The sequence below is a fragment of the Bos mutus genome, chromosome 16 (assembly GCF_027580195.1).
Source record: "Bos mutus isolate GX-2022 chromosome 16, NWIPB_WYAK_1.1, whole genome shotgun sequence".
Lineage (NCBI taxonomy): Eukaryota > Metazoa > Chordata > Mammalia > Artiodactyla > Bovidae > Bos > Bos mutus.
In genome coordinates this window covers 10,813,093-10,831,143 of record NC_091632.1, presented here as the reverse complement: position 1 = coordinate 10,831,143, position 18,051 = coordinate 10,813,093, and the positions used below count along the sequence as shown (strand labels likewise).

At 51.6% G+C, this 18,051-nt stretch overlaps 1 protein-coding gene across 4 annotated transcripts in view; it reads left to right on the top strand.

Annotated features, from left to right (window-relative positions):
* Window positions 1–18,051, top strand: part of PLXNA2 (plexin A2) — a 238,425-nt gene that overhangs the window by 155,383 nt on the left and 64,991 nt on the right. For 3 of the 4 annotated variants that reach the window (XM_070384706.1, XM_070384704.1, XM_070384705.1), the window contains 3 exons: window positions 1,363–1,477; window positions 12,812–13,012; window positions 14,769–14,865. In XM_070384706.1, the coding sequence (XP_070240807.1) occupies window positions 1,363–1,477; window positions 12,812–13,012; window positions 14,769–14,865 (413 nt within the window). Of the gene's footprint in view, window positions 1–1,362; window positions 1,478–1,948; window positions 2,115–12,811; window positions 13,013–14,768; window positions 14,866–18,051 lie in introns of those variants that run through there. The other variant, XM_070384707.1, reaches the window with a different exon arrangement.

Below are 18,051 nucleotides of genomic sequence, written 5' to 3'. Positions count from 1 at the left end.
AGAGGGACAGGTGCTCCATTGGAGGTCACCAGATTAGCAAGTGGACAAGCCTGTTCTCGAAGAACCCTGGTCTCATCATCCTTGATCCATTTTTGTCATTTACTTGCTGAATCGTAAGATGTGAGGAAGACCCAATCCATCTGGCCCAAGTTCAGGGACGAAATAACTACGGGCACATCTAGAAGGGGATGAAAATATCCGGCACGGGGAAGAAGTGTGGATGGGATAACGCGCCTGGTCCGCCGTGACTTATGAACCAGCGGGCCCTGGATCAAGCCGCATCCTCCCGAGTGCCATTAGGGCCCCAGCAGGTGGCGCCAGTTTGCAGACCTGGCCATGTGCCTGCCAGGTGGGCCCAGTGGAGACAAGACTGGATTAGGGGATCTGGCAAGGAGCGAGTGGAACAACTCCACCGGCCAGACCTACTTCCCTGGTGGTGTCTGACCGCACACAGGGAACCCAGATGATACGCAGAATGCAGGGGAAACCAGAGGCAAAGAGGCGCTCTACCTGGCGAGAAGGGCAGGAGCCACGCACAGCCTGTGGCTACCATGTCTGGCTACTTGGAGGGGGCGACAGAGTTATCCGTTGATACCATTCACTCCACTCAAACTCCAAAACACAGGTGATATGAACCACCTGTGAACACTCAAATATGGTTTAAGAGCTTGAAGTAACAGGTAAGTTAAGCCCCTAAAAATAATACATTTAGCATTGTATTTTTTAAAACCACGTCCTGTACGTTATCTCGTTTGGCACAAAACAACCCCGTGGAGTGGACAGAAAAGTTTCCGTACAGACGGATGAAGAAATTCTGGTTCAGCAGGTGAAGTGACTTACTCGGGGCAGCCCTCATGGCAGGGCCAGAGGCAAAACGGGAACCAGGTCAGCCCAGTTCCTATCCCTGCTCTCCTTGGGCTGTTCCCTCCTATAAGTGGTGCTAGGCTGGCAAATGTTTAGCTATCAGAAATCAGGGGGAAAAATTTAGTAGGTAGCATTTTCCAATTGCTATGGCATAAATACTCCCTCTGTGGCTCGTTTCAAGCTGCTATCATGTCGATGACCCGCTTGCAACATTCCTGAAAATATGAATAATTGGCTGTCATGAGCTGAAACAGACCAGCTCGAGCACTCCATTGCTTTCGGAGACATTATTCCCACTCTGGACACATTTCTCCCTCAATTTTCTGGCCCCCTGGTCCCCTGAGCATCTTAGAGGGAGAAGCCACAGTTTTCAGGGCTGGGGAAATTGTGAGAGCGAGACTCGGGTAGCGGACTTACATCACGGCGCGTGGGCTCCCTGGCCCCGCCCCCTGCCCTGTGTGCTGTCCTCTCTCTGCCTCTTACTGTCTGTCTTTGCAGGTGCCTGTCCTGTGTCAACAGCGCCTTCCGCTGCCATTGGTGCAAATACCGAAACCTCTGTACTCATGACCCCACCACCTGCTCCTTCCAGGAGGGTCGGATCAACATTTCAGAGGTAAGCAGGGCTCAGCCTGGCACAGCAGCATCCCCAGTGGATCTGAGCAGACCTCCCTTTTCAGATGGCCAGTCCGACAGCTTGGCCATCTCCTTGCCCCGGTCCACGTTGGGCTTCTTCCAAAGAGGTTAGAAAACCCTGGTATTATAAAGCCAAAAAAAAAAAAAAAATGGCAGCAAATACTCCCGAGAAGGAGAAGTGCACTGTGTTTGCTAGACTCCTGGAATTGTATTCATTCAAAAGTTCGAGGGGAGCTGAGGGCTGAGACTGAAAGCTCAGAGGAAACATATCCAACCAAACAGACTCCACGGTCTAGAAGAGCGTGGAGAATGGCATTTGTTCTCTGAGTTTTCAGCCCTCTGCTTGGCTGCAGACACAGTCTAGTTCAATAGCACATTCACTCTCAACCACTCTTTCATGCCAGCCTCTCTTCCTAGGCTAAAATTCAATGATTCTTTGACTCTTTTGTAGGACTGAGTAGGTGGCCTTATAGAAGAGAGAGGCAGTCCACTGGTGAAAAGAACCCAGGCTTGCTAAAAGCCACATTTTATGATACAGTCGATGTGCCATCGCTAAGACCGGTTCCACCTTTGTTATCAACACAGGGAGATAATAAATTGCTTATCTTTCCAATAAATAATCCCACCCAGTGATGTTTCCTTGAGGTTCACTTTCTTACAAGCTCACAGCAGGCCTTAGGACAATGAAGCCTGCTGAGTCAATGTCATTTTCTCATATCTAATGTTTTCCATGCCCCAGGGTGACCAGTAGTTGGGTTTGAACAACTATAGAGACCTTACGTATTCCCACAAACACACATGTGCATGAATATACATCCCCATCTCGTTCTACCTTTTAGGAAATCCATAAATGTAAATAAGTGACTGCGTAGCATGGACAAATATTGCTGTGACCTTTATCTGTCTCCTCTTACACTAGACTGAAGAAGTGAAGTCGCTCAGTTGTGTCTGACTCTTTGTGACCCCATGGACTGTAGCCTGCCAGGCTCCTCTGTCCATGGGATTTTCCAGACAAGAATACTGGAGTGGGTTGCCATTTGACTACAACCTCCTTAAAGGCAGGAGTTTCCTCAGGGCCTTTTTCAGTGAAAGTCTGTAGCATGCATGCGTGAAAGCATAGAGCAATCAATGACCACTGTAACCAAACGTCATTGATAGGAAGTGTTCCTTGGAGCTCCTTGTCTAAGATTTCAAGGAAGTTTCTTGTCTCTCCTAATCAAGGTAGAAGTAACAGTTACTTCCAAGAAAGAGCACCTTGATCAACATGATCATGTTGTACAGTTAATTTTTTTTTAATTAGAGGATAATTGCTTTACAATGTTGTGTTGGTTTCTGCTGTAGAAGAATATGAATCAGCCATTCAGTTCAATTCAGTCACTCAGTCGTGTCCAACTCTTTGAGACCCCATGGACTGCAGCACGCCAGGCCTCCCTCTCCATCACCAATTCCTGGGGTTTACTCAAACTCATGAGCCATTGAGTCAGTGATGCTATCCAATCATCTCATCCTCTGTCATCCCCTTCTCCTCCCGCCTTCCATCCCAGCATCAGGGTCTTTTCAAATAAGTCAGTTCTTTGCATCAGGTGACCAAAGTATTGGAGTTTCAGCTTCAGCACCAGTCCTTCTAATGAATAGTAAGGACTGATCTCCTTTAGGATGGACTGGTTGGATCTCCTTTCAGTCCAAGGAACTCTCAAGAGTCTTCTCTAACACCACAGTTCAAAAGCATCAATTCTTTGGCACTCAGCTTTCTTTATAGCCCAACTCTCACATCCATACATGACTACTGGAAAAACCATAGCTTTGACTAGGCAGACCTTTGTTGGTAAAGTAATGTCTTTGTTTTTTAACATGGTGTGTAGGTTGGTCATAACTTTTCTTCCAAGGAGTAAGCGTCTTTTAATTTCATGGCTGCAGTCACCATCTGCAATGATTTGGGAGCCCAAAAAAATAAAGTCTGTCACTGTTTCCACTGTTTTCTCATCTATTTGCCATGAAGTGATGGGACCAGATGCCATGATCTTAGTTTTCTGAATGCTGAGTGTTAAGCCAACTTTTTAACTCTCCTCTTTCACGTTCATCAAGAGGCTCTTTAGTTCCTCTTCACTTTCTCCCATAATGGTGGTGTTATCTGCATATCTGAGGTTATTGCTATTTCTCCTGGCAATCTTGATTCCAGCTTGTGCTTCCTCCAGCCCAGCGTTTCTCATGATGTGCTCTGCATATAAGTTAAATAAGCCAGGTGACAATATACAGCCTTGACGTACTCCTTCTCCTATTTGGAACCAGTCTGTTGTTCCATGTCCAGTTCTAAGTGCTGCTTCCTGACCTGTTAAGTGTCCCTATATCCCCTCCCCTTGAGCCTCCTTCCACTCCACCCGCCCAGCCCTCCAGGTATCACAGAGCACCGGGCTGAGCTGCCTGTTTTGTACAGCAACTTCCCACGAGCTGGCCGTTTGACGCGCGGCAGTGTGGGTATTTCAGCACTGCTCTCTCTGTTCATCCCGGCCTCTCCTCCTCCTGACGTGTCCACAAGTCCGCGCTCTGTGTCTGCGTCTCTATCCCCGCCCTGCGGATAGGCTCATCAGTGTTAAGCACCTCACAATTGTATTTGTCAATGGTTGTTTAGTCGCTAAGTCAGGCCTGACTGTTTTGCAACCCCATGTACTGTAACTCACCAGGCTCCTCTGTCCATGGGATTTCCCAGGAAAGAACACTGGAATGGGTTGCCGTTTCCTTCCCAAGAAATCTTCCTGACCCAGGAATCAAACTCATGTCTCCTGTATTGGCAGGCAGGTTCTTCACCACTGAGCTACCTGGGAAGCCCAGTTATACCTCAATAAAGCTAATTTTTTAAACTTTTAATTTAAGAAGAAAGTAAGCCTTGAAAGGTTTCCCAAACGCAATCACACACACACACACACACACACACACGGCCTTGAATTCTTCTTAGCTTCTGAAACAATATGTGTTATATTCAGGCTAGAAAAAAAATGAAATCTGCCTGTCTTGAAAGAAACACACACAGATGGTGCCCACAGGCGGTATTTAAGGCAGACCCAACCGCAGGTGCCTCCGCGGGATGGAGCCAGTTATCTCGGGCCCGAGAACCTTTCAGGGAAGGCCTTTCCTCCAAGCCAGTCAGGATGCTTTGAAGTGGCTGCCCAGAGAGCGCCACGCTGGTCTTAGTGGGCCTTGGAAATTAATCCCAGCCCCGGGATCCTGCAGGAGGCTGAGACCGCTTTTCAGGCCTGTCTTCTCACCCGTAGGAAAGGACCCACGACCCGAGGGTGCAGTGGGACAGAGGGAGGACCCAGCCTGGGCGTCCACAGGACAATGGCCAGGGGAGGTCGGACGCCAGGGGCAGGGTGACGCTGAGGCCAAGGCTGGGCAGTGAAGGGCTTCAGAAACTGACCTTCATACCAGCCACTTCTAACCTCCTAACTTAAGTTAGTAAGTGTTAGTCTCTCAGTCGTGCCCAACTCTTTGCGACCCCATAGACTGCAGCCCGCCAGGCTCCTCTATCCATGTGATTCTCCAGGCAAGGATACTAGAGTGGGTTGCCATTTCCTCCTCCAGGGGATCTTCCCTACCCAGGAATCTAACACGGGTCTCCAGCATTGCAGGCAGATTCTTTACGGACTGAGCTACAAGGGAAGCCCTTAACCTCCTAACTTGGTTAATGAAATAAGTCGAGAAGGACCACAGAATGCCGAGAGAGAGAGAGAATGACGGGGACGTCCGGATGAGAAGCCACTTCATTTTCTCCTGGCAGCTGGGCTCCTTCAGGCCCAGAGAAACCCAGAGCCAAGCCAGACAGGACCTGCAAGCCACAGGAGTGCGGGGGGTGGAAGACCCAGCGAGACAGTAACTCTGCCCGTGTGGGCCAGGGGCCTGAGGCCCAGAGGGCTAGCTGGAATCATGCCGCCTCCCTCACGCGCTCTAGAAGTCCCTGGAACACAGCTCCCTCTCGGCCACGGGTAACTCAAGTATTCCAGAGAGCTGGGCCTGGGAGAGGCGGTTGCCATCCAAAGTTAGGATTAAATTAATACCGAAAGAGCCCTGGGGGTAAAGCCAGAGGCTTCCCGGCTCAGTTTTCATTTCCTCTCCTTAGTGTCTGCTCCTGGAGGTGAGAGAAATGCCTTAGTCTCATCGCCTCCTCCTCCTCACCCTGCTGACAGGCCCCAGGCCCCACCCCGGGGATGGGCTCTCTCGGAGGGGTGGCCCCGGGTCCCCCAGGCTCCTGACTTAGCTCAGGACGGGAAGTGGGAGGCAGGACCCCAGGAGATGGCAGGGCCGCAGCCCCTCACACATCACTTCCCAGCTGTCCAAAGCTTGTTTTAGGGGGAAGCCCCGAGGGGGGAACCACAGAGGTGAGCGTGTTCAGCTTGAGCGAAGTTCCTTTATTCAGTCGGGAGTCTTTCCTGGCATCCTCAGGTTCTTCTGGGAACTCGAGATCCCTTAGCTGTCCCTTTGGGGTTCCTAGAATATCTTTTATGCTTCCAGTAAGCCCCCTCCCCCGTGCCCCACTGCAATTTAAACCAAAATTTTACATCTATCTACTTCTTAGGAACAATATATAACTAATTAGCTCCATTGATTTGTATAGCAAGGCTGAGACATCACGCATTTGCATTTCTCTCGCATGTGACAGGAGGGTGGGGGAGGGGAACCAGCCGCACCAGCATCACTCGGGAACTTGTTAGAAATTCAAATTCCTGGGCCCCATCCCAGAGTAAGCCGAAGATTGAGAACCACTGACATATGGCATCTCAATTGATTCTCACAACAGACCTGCAGTTTCACATAATTCATATTTGACAGATGTAGTAACCAAGATGCTAAAAATTTAGTTTTTTTTTCCTTTGCCTAAGGCTACAGAGAACTCAGGCATCCAAAAAGGCGCAGTACAGGATGCTTTCTCCAGAAAATCAGGCCCAGCTCGCACGTCTGTTTTCATGGTCTCAGCTACACTCGCCGTCCTGATCTTAACCAGGCTCTGTGCTGTTGGTCATGAGGGTTCGGGGTGGGGAGAGCGTATGTGTGGTGCTCAGTCGCTCAGTCGTGCCTGACTCTTTGAGACCCCATGAACTATAGCCTGCCAGGCTCCTCTGTCCACGGGATTCTCCAGGCAAGGATACGGGAGTGGGTTGCCATGCCCTCCTCCAGGAGATCTCCCTGACCCAGGGATCCAAGCCGCATCTTTTCCATCTCCTGCATTGGCAGGTGGGTTCTTTACCACTGGTGCCATCTGGGAAGCCCCCCAGTGTGGAGGGACCCACACAAATCCATTCACACAGACAGAGAAACTGCCCATGGAACACAGGTCAGTAGTACCATGTCCAGATGCAAAGGTGGCCAGTACATGAGGTACATCTGCCTACTTCTTTCCAAAGGGCTGATGGACCGATGATCCCAGGCTTAGTCCTGAAAACCAAGAACCGCTTTGCTAAGTGAAAGAGAAAGCGTTAGTCGTTCAGTTGGACTAACAACCCCATAGACTGTCCGACTCTTTGCAACTCCATGGACTGTAGCCCTCCAGGCTTCTCCAGCCATGAGATTTTCCAGGCAATACTGGAGTGGATTGCCATCTCCTTCTCCAGGGGATCTTCCCAACTCAAAGATTGAACCTGTGTCTCCCACATTGAGGGCAGACTCTACCATCTGAGCCACCAGGGAGGTCCTAGAGTGAATGCAATTAAAAATAAACATATTAGTAGTTAGCATTTTTTGAGAGTTTATTATATACGCAACATTATACATATATATCTTTAACCTCAGTTGTAACTTTTCTATGAAGTAAATTCTATCCTAGATGAATAAATTGATAAGTTTAAACAGTTTTCCTATGATCCTCACATAAATGCAGAAGTCATGATTCAGTACACCCAAGCTGGCGCTGAATAAGTTGAAGTCCTCTGATCCTGAGTTCACGTGAGAAATATGCAGTGATAATATTAACATGGTTAATCCAGTTTATTACCACTGACGACAGACCTTCATGTCCTTATTGCCTGCAACCTAGAGTTGTCAAGTATAACTGGTCCCATTTTATAGATGCCTGAGTGGTAAGTCTGTTCAGTCATGTTTGACTCTTTGCAACCCTAGGGACTATAGCCCACCAGGCTCCTCTGTCCATGGGGTTCTCCAGGCAAGAATACTGGAGTGGGTTGCCATGCGGTCCTTCAGGGCATCTTCCCAACCCAGGGATGGAAATCACATCTCTTATGTCTCCTACATTGGCAGGCGGGCTCTTTACCATTAGCGCCACTTGGAAGCCCATTTTGTAGATGAGGAAGTTGAATTTCAATTGAGCCATCTCTTGAGTACTTTTAAGTTCACGAGCCAGACCTTTCCCCCACTCAGAGCACAGCCGGTCTCGGATGGGGTCCCAGAAATCTGGACCCCCTGGGCCAGGGTAAGCGGTGACAGTGTTTGCGAGCAGGTGTGCGCCGGAGTATATATGGCTTTCAGCCTGAAAAGCTCATCTCCCACCATGGCTAAACCAGGCCTAGTGAGATGTAGATACATAAATATCTCCTTTACACCCTGTCCCGGGGGAGAGATAGAACCACATAAATCCGATTAGCTTACCCGGATGTGGGCTGCTGTCTCTCTTTGAAGTCCAGTGGGTGAAGATAATGTCATTTGCACGTGGGAGCAGTCGTTTCAGAGGGCTGAAGGAAGGTCCTCCGTGCTGAGAGCCGGTGAAGTACAGAACAGGGTGAACCCTGCCGCCCGAAGGCTCGTCCATCGGGCTGCAGGGCCAGCGTCCTGCCCTCCCCCTCACGTCTCCTCCTCCTCAGCCCACCCCTCCCCCGGGACGTCCCCAAACAGGACATCTGCTCATCTCGATAGAAGCTCAGCTTGCTGCTAAGGAGCGGAGCGGGATCCTGCTGCCCATTGACCTAGAGGCAGAGGGAGGAGTAGAATGACCTACAGAGGTCACTCAGGAGATCGGGGGTCTGCAGGAGCAATGTCTTTGAGCAGCGTTCACAGCAGTCCTCACGCTGTGCATGAAGGGCGCAGCATGCTGTGTGCGTGCGGGGTGTGTGTGTGTGTGTGTGTGCGTGCGTGCGTCTGTGTGTGTGTATGTACTCCCAGGAGCAAACAGGTTGGAAATGGCCTTTTATATTTGATGAAACCTATCACCTTCCACGGGCTTCCCTGGTAGCTCAGCTGGTAAAGAATCCACCTGCAATGCAGGAGACCCCGATTCAATTCCTGGGTCAGAAAGATTCCCCTGGAGAAGCGATAGGCTACCCACTGCAGCTTGGGCTTCGCTGGTGGCTCAAACGGTAAAGAATCTGCCCACCATGCGGGAGACCCCGGTTCGATTCCTGGGTCAGGAAGACTCCCTGGAGGAGAGCATGGCAACTCACTCCTGTATTCTTGCCTGGAGAATCCCCGTGGGCAGAGGAGCCTGGCGGGCTACAGTCCATGGGGTCACAAAGAGGCAGACACGACCAAGCGACTAAGCCAGCACAGCACAGCACAGCATCACCTGTCACAAACCCCAGAGGAACTGAGTTCCAGCAACTTGGCGATGTTCTGGGCTGCCAGCTCTCCTGTACCTCAACCCTCACCACCGCCTTTCCCACCCAAGACCCACTGCACCTCCAGACAGTCAGCAGAACCATCTCCTAACCCAAGGAGTCTGTGTATCCCCTGTTACCTAGGAGAAGAGAGGACACCTGGGCACCAGCCACTTCTTTCCCTAGAGAATGCAAGGAAGGATGCAATTCTGTCTGGCCCGAGAGAAATAGCCAAAAACAAGCAAAGCCTGAGATTCTTTTCCCCAGGGGCAATCTCAGAACCCTCTTTAGGCATTTGGAAGCCCCTAACCATCACCCTTCAGCTTAGTCCCAGAGAGTCTGAAACAGCAGACCACAGGAATTTTTTTTAAATAAAATTTTAGAATCTCTTTAAAAAATGCATAAAAGTACTCATAAAGTCTACTTATGATTCTTCAACTGTCAGGCTGAATCAGACAACCCAGCCCGAAAGATGAGGGTGTGTGTGGGTATATAGGTGTGTATTTGTGCATGTACACACGCATACGTGTATTTTTGTCATGGTTAATAGGATTCTACAATCTTGTTCACTAACCTAAGACATCATACTCCCAAAAGTATGTCTTAAAGACTCTGCTCGTGAAATTTGAATTTGTTCTCTGAGCTCATTTGAGGTGAAAAACAACGGGTCATCCTTTACAATATATCAACTAGTTCTGATTCTGAAAATCTGTTCTCTCCCTCTCTCTTACAGGTACACACACACACACACACGCACACACACCCCTTGCTGTACCTCAGCCTTATTTCCAGTCTAAATTAAAATTCTGATTTATTAGACTCAATGAGGATTTTTAGCCACTAACAGGAAATAGTATCTCCTTCTCTATGGGATGCCTGGGTTTTCCTAAAGTGGTGTTCACTTTTTTTTTTTTCTTGGCTATAAATATATGAAAGACTCTGTCAAGAGTGCCCTCGGGGAATAAAAGTAAAAGTACAGCAAAGAGCAAGTTTATGAGCTGGCAGCTTGAGTGACTGGCTTCTAAACAGGGCCCCCCCTGTTCTGGGGCTGTCTCGTGATCCTGTCTCCTGTGGAAACCGCGCTTGCCCCGTGCCCTCACAGGCAGTCACCGAGGGCCGGCTCCATGACCCCAGAGCTTCAGCCAGACCCTCCTAGACAGGTTTCTGTGGAAACTTCTTCTGGACCCAGCTTTCCGTAAATCCTCAGGATTCCTCCAATAGATACGGACATACCAATTTAGCAATCCTGTGACTCCAGAAACAGTGACCATTGCAAATCAATCCCAGCTTTGGGAATCAAACTCCCGCCCAAGTCTCTAGATGTCCGGAAGACAAGGATTTACCCTCATCTCTGAAGAATCTGGGAAGTTGGAGCCGAAAGGAAAGTTTGAGATAGTTTTGTGTCTGTTGCTTTACTTCCTTGATTTCCACTTACCTTCCCACAAGCCATTAGCAGTTGTCCACTACACGTCAGGAATGGGGATAAAGCCTGGGGATACGGAGGTGAGTAAGATGCAGCCTGATCGTCAAGGCTCACAAGCCAATGAGGAGGACAAGTCAACAGGAAACTGCAATTGTGAGGGCTCAGTGCTGCTGGCAGACGGCCCAGGGGAGGGCTGGGGAGTATCTGTGACCTGCCAGTAGGGACGGGGTCAGGGGCTGCTTTACAAAGAAGGAGCTGCAGAGCTGAGTTTGAAGGCTCTGGTGCTCTTTCCTGGAAAATCCCATGGATGGAGGAGCCTGGTAGGCTGCAGTCCATGGGGTCGCTACGAGTCGGACACGACTGAGCGACTTCACTTTCACTTTTCACTTTCATGCATTGGAGGAGGAAATGGCAACCCACTCCAGTGTTCTTGCCTGGAGAATCCCAGGGACGGGGGAGCCTGGTGGGCTGCTGTCTATGGGGTCGCACAGAGTTGGACACGACTGAAGCAACTTAGCAGCAGCAGCAGCAACTAAAGAGGGCTGAGTCAAGGGCCAGTAGGAAGATTAGGGGTGGGGGGGGAGTGTTTCCAGTACAGAGAAAAGCATCTTCAAAGGACCAGAGGTTGATGAGTGAGGGCGATGACTCCTCAGGTCTAATCTTAAATTCCTCTGTGGTATGGCTGGACCTCGATGCACAGGAATCTCAGAGTAAGAGGGACACAGGGGCCAGATGGTGAAGGACTTCCTTCTGAGGCCCACTGCTGAAGCCCACAGTGCGCCAGAAGCCCCCGTCCCCCACCCCCTACCCCACCCCCACCCCCACCCCACCGCCCCAGGCCGTCCATCGTTCAACATTCCTGCCATACCAACGGCTTCTTTCCTGGGATGCCTTGGGCCTTGCAGAAGGACCATTTATTGTTCTAGACTGTCCTACACCTTGATGCTTTTAAAATGTGGTGTTGGAGAAGATTCTTGAGAGTCCCTTGGACTGCAAGGAGATGCAGCCAGTCCATCCTAAAGGAGATCAGTCCTGAATATTCACTGGAAGGACTCATGCTGAAGCTGAAACTCCAATACTTTGGCCACCTGATGCAAAGAACCGACTCATTGGAAAAGACCCTGACGCTGGGAAAGATTGAAGGCGGGAGGAGAAGGGGACAACAGAGGCGGAGATGGTTGGATGGCATCACAGACTCGATGGACATGGGTTTGAGTAAGCTCCGGGAGTTGGTGATGGTCAGGGAGGCCTGGCGTGTTGCGGTCCATGGGGTCGCAAAGAGTCGGACACGACTGAGTGACTGAACCGAACTGTCCTACACCTTGAGGAAGTTCACCATCCTGCCCCCTGACCCCCACCCCCACACTAAATGCCAGTAGCACCTTCTGCAGGAGAGCAACCCTACGCCATCCCTAAAGAACCACCACCACCATGGACCACAAGGGCACAAGGAAATAGGCCCCTCCTTCAAGACTTGCCCCAGCTGATCCTTGGAGACAGGACACGGCTGCACGTGAAGGAGGCTGCGTGTCCTCACTGCCCCAGGCCACTGGGCAATGTCCTCCCAGAGAGGGAGAAAGTGGGCAGGGGGCTGGAGCTGTGGGGAGGTGGCCGTCTGACCTCTGGCAGAGAAACAGCCTCTGGAAGAAGAGCTGGGGGACATCACTCTCCCCCTCGCATCCTGGCTCTCTCATGGTCCTTCCCGCAGCGCGGGCCCACCAAGACTTTCTTTTTTTTTCTGTTTTGTTTTCCAAAGCAACATGGTCTTCACACCGGGCCTGGTAATGAACTGAGATAAAAAGCCAGAGTAAGCATTTAGAGCACTGATAATTGAGGCAGGGTTGGGGGGCGGATAGGGTACAGTGGGGGCTTGATCCACCTCCTGAAAAGACCGCTCAGTTGGAGCTGGGAGCTGAGGCTGCCGATAACAGATGGCCTCGGGCACGGACGGTGCAAGCGAGAGGGGAGCTGGAGCCGGTGGGAAGAGGCAGCCAGCGGTGCAGGCGTCCAGGCTGGGGACAGGCACGTGTAGAGCCTCATTTAGCCTGTGTCTCAGGAGATAAAAATTCTGCAACCTGCTATATCGAGGCTTGAAAATTTAATTCCTCGATGGTAACATGCACGTCAGATTCAGGATGACTCGTGGGCTGGGGATGACAATCTCAAAGCCCTGGAGCTAAGAGATAGGTCTCACATTCCCTGGCGACTCCACAATGAGGAGCGTCCTCGGGGGCACCCCGCCTGGATGCAGAGGGGTCTGGCGCGGCATCAAGGGCCTGTCCCTCCACCCGGGCTTGGGGAGTAGGGAGGTATGAGCCAGGACAGACCAGACAGAGGCCTTCTGCTTGCTCCCCAGGACTGCCCCCAGCTGGTCCCCACTGAGGAGATCCTGATACCCGTCGGGGAAGTGAAGCCAATCACCCTCAAGGCCCGAAACCTGCCCCAGCCTCAGTCTGGCCAGCGGGGCTATGAATGCGTCCTCAACATCCAGGGGGCCGTCCATCGGGTCCCCGCCCTGCGCTTCAACAGCTCCAGCGTCCAGTGCCAGAACAGTTCGGTAAGAGGACCGGGGCCCAGGCCAGCCAGAGCCGGCCTTTCTCTCACACCTGGGCCAGGGCCTCAGCCTGGCCTCCCCCCAGCTTCTAGAACCTTCCACGTCCACAAGCAACCCCTGTCCACAGAGACAGAGGAGAGTATACAGACACCCAGGGTTCCTCAGCAGAGCAGGGCAGGTGTTGGCGGGAGTGGAGGGCTGCAAGGACCCTCGTGGCTTAAGTTGAGAGATTTGCGCCCTCTCCGAGTTGAAAAAGTACCTCTTAGCCTTTGGTGAAACTTTTTCAGTGCCAGTCAACGTGACCCCAGAGCCTGCCCCAGTTCGGGAAGTGGATGCAGGGAGGGTACCACGCGGGAGGAAAGCTGCGGAAGGGACCAGGGGAGGTAGGAAGGAGGGGGGAGGAGGAGGAGGACGCAGTGAACCTCAAGAGCAGCAAGGGTTAAACCGATCCTGAACGCCACAGAGCCCCACGAGGTGTTTCATTATCCCGCTAGCCCAGCGAAGATCTTTTCATCTGCCAGCTCCCTGTCTCTGCCCGTGGGGGGTCAGCTGGGAGATGGAGGGGGGAGGAATGTGACAGAGGTGCTGAGGGAAGGTAATTCGCCTGCGAGCGATAAAGAGAAATCTTGGGCCTCTTATCAGGGAGCTGTTGGGTTCCCGGGTCACGGGCGCTTGATAGAATTTGTAATTGGTGGAAGACCGCCCAGCACCCGGGGAAGGTAGGAGATGAGAAAGTCATGGAGCACGACAAAGGGAGGAAGGCGGTGGGAAGCTGGGGCCGGGGAGTGGGGCGGGCTGACGGTGACGGGCCCCGGGAGCTGCGTGGCCAGGCTGGGCAGCCCCCGCGGCAGGGAGTCCCAGGGGCGGTCTCCGCTGAGGCTCAGGAGCTGGGCCACCAGAGGGGCGGGTCTGATGTGTCTGAGGGCTTGAGGGTCCCAGGCAGGATCAACATGGGAGGAAGTCCACTCCCGACTGCGGCTTGGTAGCCTTCAGGGGTTGGGCTGCTCAGAGGTGTGCCCGCAAAGCTCTGGGCACTGTCCCTAGTGGACTGTTGATGGAAGTAAAGCTCACACGTGGAAAGAAAGGGCCCCTGCAGGGCCTGGCCAGTCAACCACTGAGGCACTGCCGTCCGTTATGCACGTGCTGTGTCAGGGCTTTGCGGGGTGTCCAGAGCGGTGAGTGGGCTTCCTAAAGAGATTTCCGTGGGGGGAAATCCAGTGCAGATCCCAGGAAGTGCCGGGTTCAAGACCAAACACCAGGGGACGGGGAGCACGGAGTGGGCTGGGAGGGAGGGCAGAGAAGAGGGGAAGGTGCGTCTGAGCCAGGCTAGAAGAGGCAAGGTGCTGGAGGCTGGAGGCTGTCGGGAGAGGAGAGGCTTTCCTTGTGAGGTGTGAACCGAACGGGTGCAGCGAGGGGCTTAGGAGAGTTTCCTCGGAAACAGGGGCTCCAGAGGTTTCTGGAGGAAAGCAGTGGAAGCGAAGGTTGGAGAACTAAGCCTGGACTGGATTATAGGAGGTTTTAAATGCCAGCAAAGGGGTCTGAGCGGGATCCTGTTGGCGCCAGTGACTGGGAGTCGGAGGGAGGCACTGTAGGGATGATGTGAGCGCGCCTGGGGCTCCTGTCTCTCCATCTGCTCCTCTCTCATCCCAGAGGGAACCCGAGCCCCTGGTTTGCTTCCTGGCCCCCTGGGATGCCAGCAGCACCCTGACCCCCGGGATAGAATTCCTCGTGAACGTGTGCCCCGCCCCTCTCCCCGCAGTACCAGTACGACGGCATGGACATCAGCAACCTGGCCGTGGACTTTGCCGTGGTGTGGAATGGCAATTTCATCATTGACAACCCTCAGGACCTGAAAGGTAGGCGGCTACTTCCGGGTCAAGTTTTGGTCTTTCCGCGACCCCCAGGAAAGACCGGGGCTGGAGGGATCAGAGCCGGCCGGCCACAGTGCCATGAATAATATACTCCCCCTGTCCGCGGAACTCTTCAGAGGCCCCCAAAGCAACATTTGGCGTCATCAAAGGAGTCCTGTTGGGAACCGTGTTTTATTACAACCAGAGCATCCGCCGGGCGGCTGCCGGCTCATCGCCTGTTCCTCTGGCTCCCGAAGACTTTGAAGTGTCTGTGGAACCTGACCAGGAGAACAGCAGGCAGGAACGTCCTGCCGGTTTCCCTGGAAATGGAGATATTATTCCCAATGAGGTCCTGGTTCTCCTGTCTTTGGCCTCAGCCGCTGTACAAAGAAGGCTTGTCAATCTGCTCCCCTGGTCCTGAGGTGGGTGGGAGGGCCCAGCTGGCTGACTCCAGGGCACGGCTGTTGCGAGAAACCTCAGGAAGGAGCTGGGCTGATGCGGGAGAGGGCGTTCCATGAGATGGCCTCATTCTGGTCCTGCAGACCCACGTGGAGGTCCTCCTGGGTGCCAGGTCAGTTGCCCTCCGTACAGCATTCCTCCCAGCGCTCCAGAGTGACTGAAGTGACTCCAGTTTGATGAGCACCCTGGCTAGGCACTCACTGAGTGATTTATTTAGGATTTTTTTTTTTTGTCCTAATCATTGTAACACTGAGAAGGATGCCCTAGCATTATCTTCATTTTATAAATAAGGGAACCAAGACCCAAAGAAGCTAAGAGGGAGACCAAGACTGCTGGCTTTGGCAACACGGACACTAAAATTGGAACAAGGCTGAGACCAGCCTGACCCCTGCACAAAGTGACGCCAGCTCACCAAGTGTTCCATGTTTTTAAGACAAAGACTGTGTAGGATAACTTATATGTGGAATCTGGGAGGGGAAAGTCCCAACTCATCAGAAACAGAATAGAAAAGAGGTTGAAGGTTGGAGAAATAGGGAGAAGTTTGTAAAAGGGTACAAACTTCCAGCCCTAAGATGAATAAGAATCTAATTATAGCATGGTGACTATGGTTGATATCACTGTGTTATGGAACTGGAGTTTGCTAAGAGAGCAGAACTTAAATGTTCTTAACATTTGTGTGTTCTTAACATCTATTAATTAACAAGATGGGAGAAATCTTTTCACTCTGTAGTATATCAAATTATCACTTTAAATATTATACAATTTTTTTGTCAGTTACACCTCAATGAAGTTGAAAAAAGAAAGAAATGGACCAAGAGTCAAATAATAAGAGACAGGATTTGAACCCAGACAGTCTCATTTTGGAGCTCACGTGCTTAACCAAGGCACTGTCCTTCCTCCCATGGCTCAGGCCACTGTGAGATGTGAAACTTCCTCCCCCAGAACCCTGTTCTCTGACCCAGGGCCATGAGCCACATGTCACGTTTCAATTAGCTAGGGTTTTCACAAGCCTGTCCTTCAGGCTGAGGTCACCCCAGGGGCACAGAGAGAGGGACCAAGGCCCCAGGAGGACCTGTGAGTGCTTCAGCATCTCCTCCAGGCGCTGCCATCCCTGTGCTGGATGCTGCCATCGAAATCAGAGCCCAGGCTGGGAGATTCTTCTTCTATTTCTCCTCATACCCAGGCCAGACTTTCCCAGTGCTAGGAGATAGACATTCCGCCTGCTGAGAATCTGGGCTTAGTTCCCGGAGGTTGCCTTTGCACCTGGAGTTTTAGAGAAAAAAAATGGCCACATCCAAGCTCTTGTATCAGAATCCTCCCTTGTGGCACCCAACAACTTTTAAGCAGCTCCTTGAATGCATAGGCCATGGTGTCTTCACACTCACCTCCCACCCAGAGCCTCGCTGTCCCTGGAGGCTAATGCATTGTGTTGGTGCAAAGGACTAGGATTCCATAATCCAACGAACTGGGGTTCGAATCCTGCCTCTTTCACTGGTAGCTAGATGAACTCACACTAATTACCGGTCCTCTGTGTGTCCCAAGTTCTCTATCTGGGCAGCGGGGGGCCATCGTGAGGATCAAATGAGGAATTAGATGGGGACCATTCATGCATGTTAATAAATGCAGTGTCGACCTGTTCATTTTAAGATTCCCATTTCCTGCCCTGTACCATAAGAAACCATAGGATCAGGATGTTTCAATGTAGTCTCTGTAGCTGGGATTGAGGAATGCTTGGCAGAGCAGAGGAACAGGATGAGAATAAAAGGGAAGAATAAACCCATGGAAGAATAAAAAAATGCGCCTCCCCTGGGACCTGTCCCTGGCCTCCAGACGCACGCTGCCCAGGGGCCTGCGAGCTCATGTGTGCTTGACCAGAAGAACTGAGAAAGGGCTTTCCCAGTATCCCCCTTCTGCAGAATTCCTCCTGGGACTCTGAATTCAAAACAGCAGCAGACAACAACCAAGCCTCGGGCTCACAAAACTGTTCTGCCACTGGCCCATCCAGGGCTTCTAAGTGCGGAAGAGACAAAACCAAGAGCATCTGCAGACCCCAAAAGTAGCTGGTTTGTCCTCTTTCGGGATGTTCTCTCCATCCACAAGACTGTGCCGACCCTCTTTCCTTATGAGCTAGCTCTGTCTCCATGCCGCCGGGCACGTGGCCTCTCTTGAAAGCCCAGCCAGCATCTCTCAGACCCACCAGGTCCCCCTGCGTACCTGTCTCCTCTCGGGACCTGCGTTCTAGCAGCACAGCGAGTGTGTTCCAGCTTGGGGCTCTAACCTTTAAACTCTGAGAGTCCCTACCTCTCTCTTTGAGCTTCATTTTTGCCTGAAATGGGGAATCAGTCCTGACCTCTTTCAACGAGGCCCATATGTGTCAGAAATAGAGGCAGCAGCGCAAGAATGTAGCCTGAGTTGAAAGAAAAGATAGTAAGTATAGAACTAGGCTATGCTGCGGACACCATGTCAGTCACTGAATACCACATCCAAGAATGTAGCTTGAGTTGAAAGAAAAGATAGTAAGTATGTACAGAACTAGGCTATGCTGCAGACACGGTGTCAGTCACTGAATACCACATCCAAGAATGTAGCTTGAGTTGAAAGAAAAGATAGTAAGTATGTATAGAGCTAGGCTCTGTTGCGGACACCGTGTCAATCACTGAATACCACATCTCATTCAAACCTCACGAAAAACAGTGATTATTGTGTGGATCACAACAAACTGTAGAAAATCCT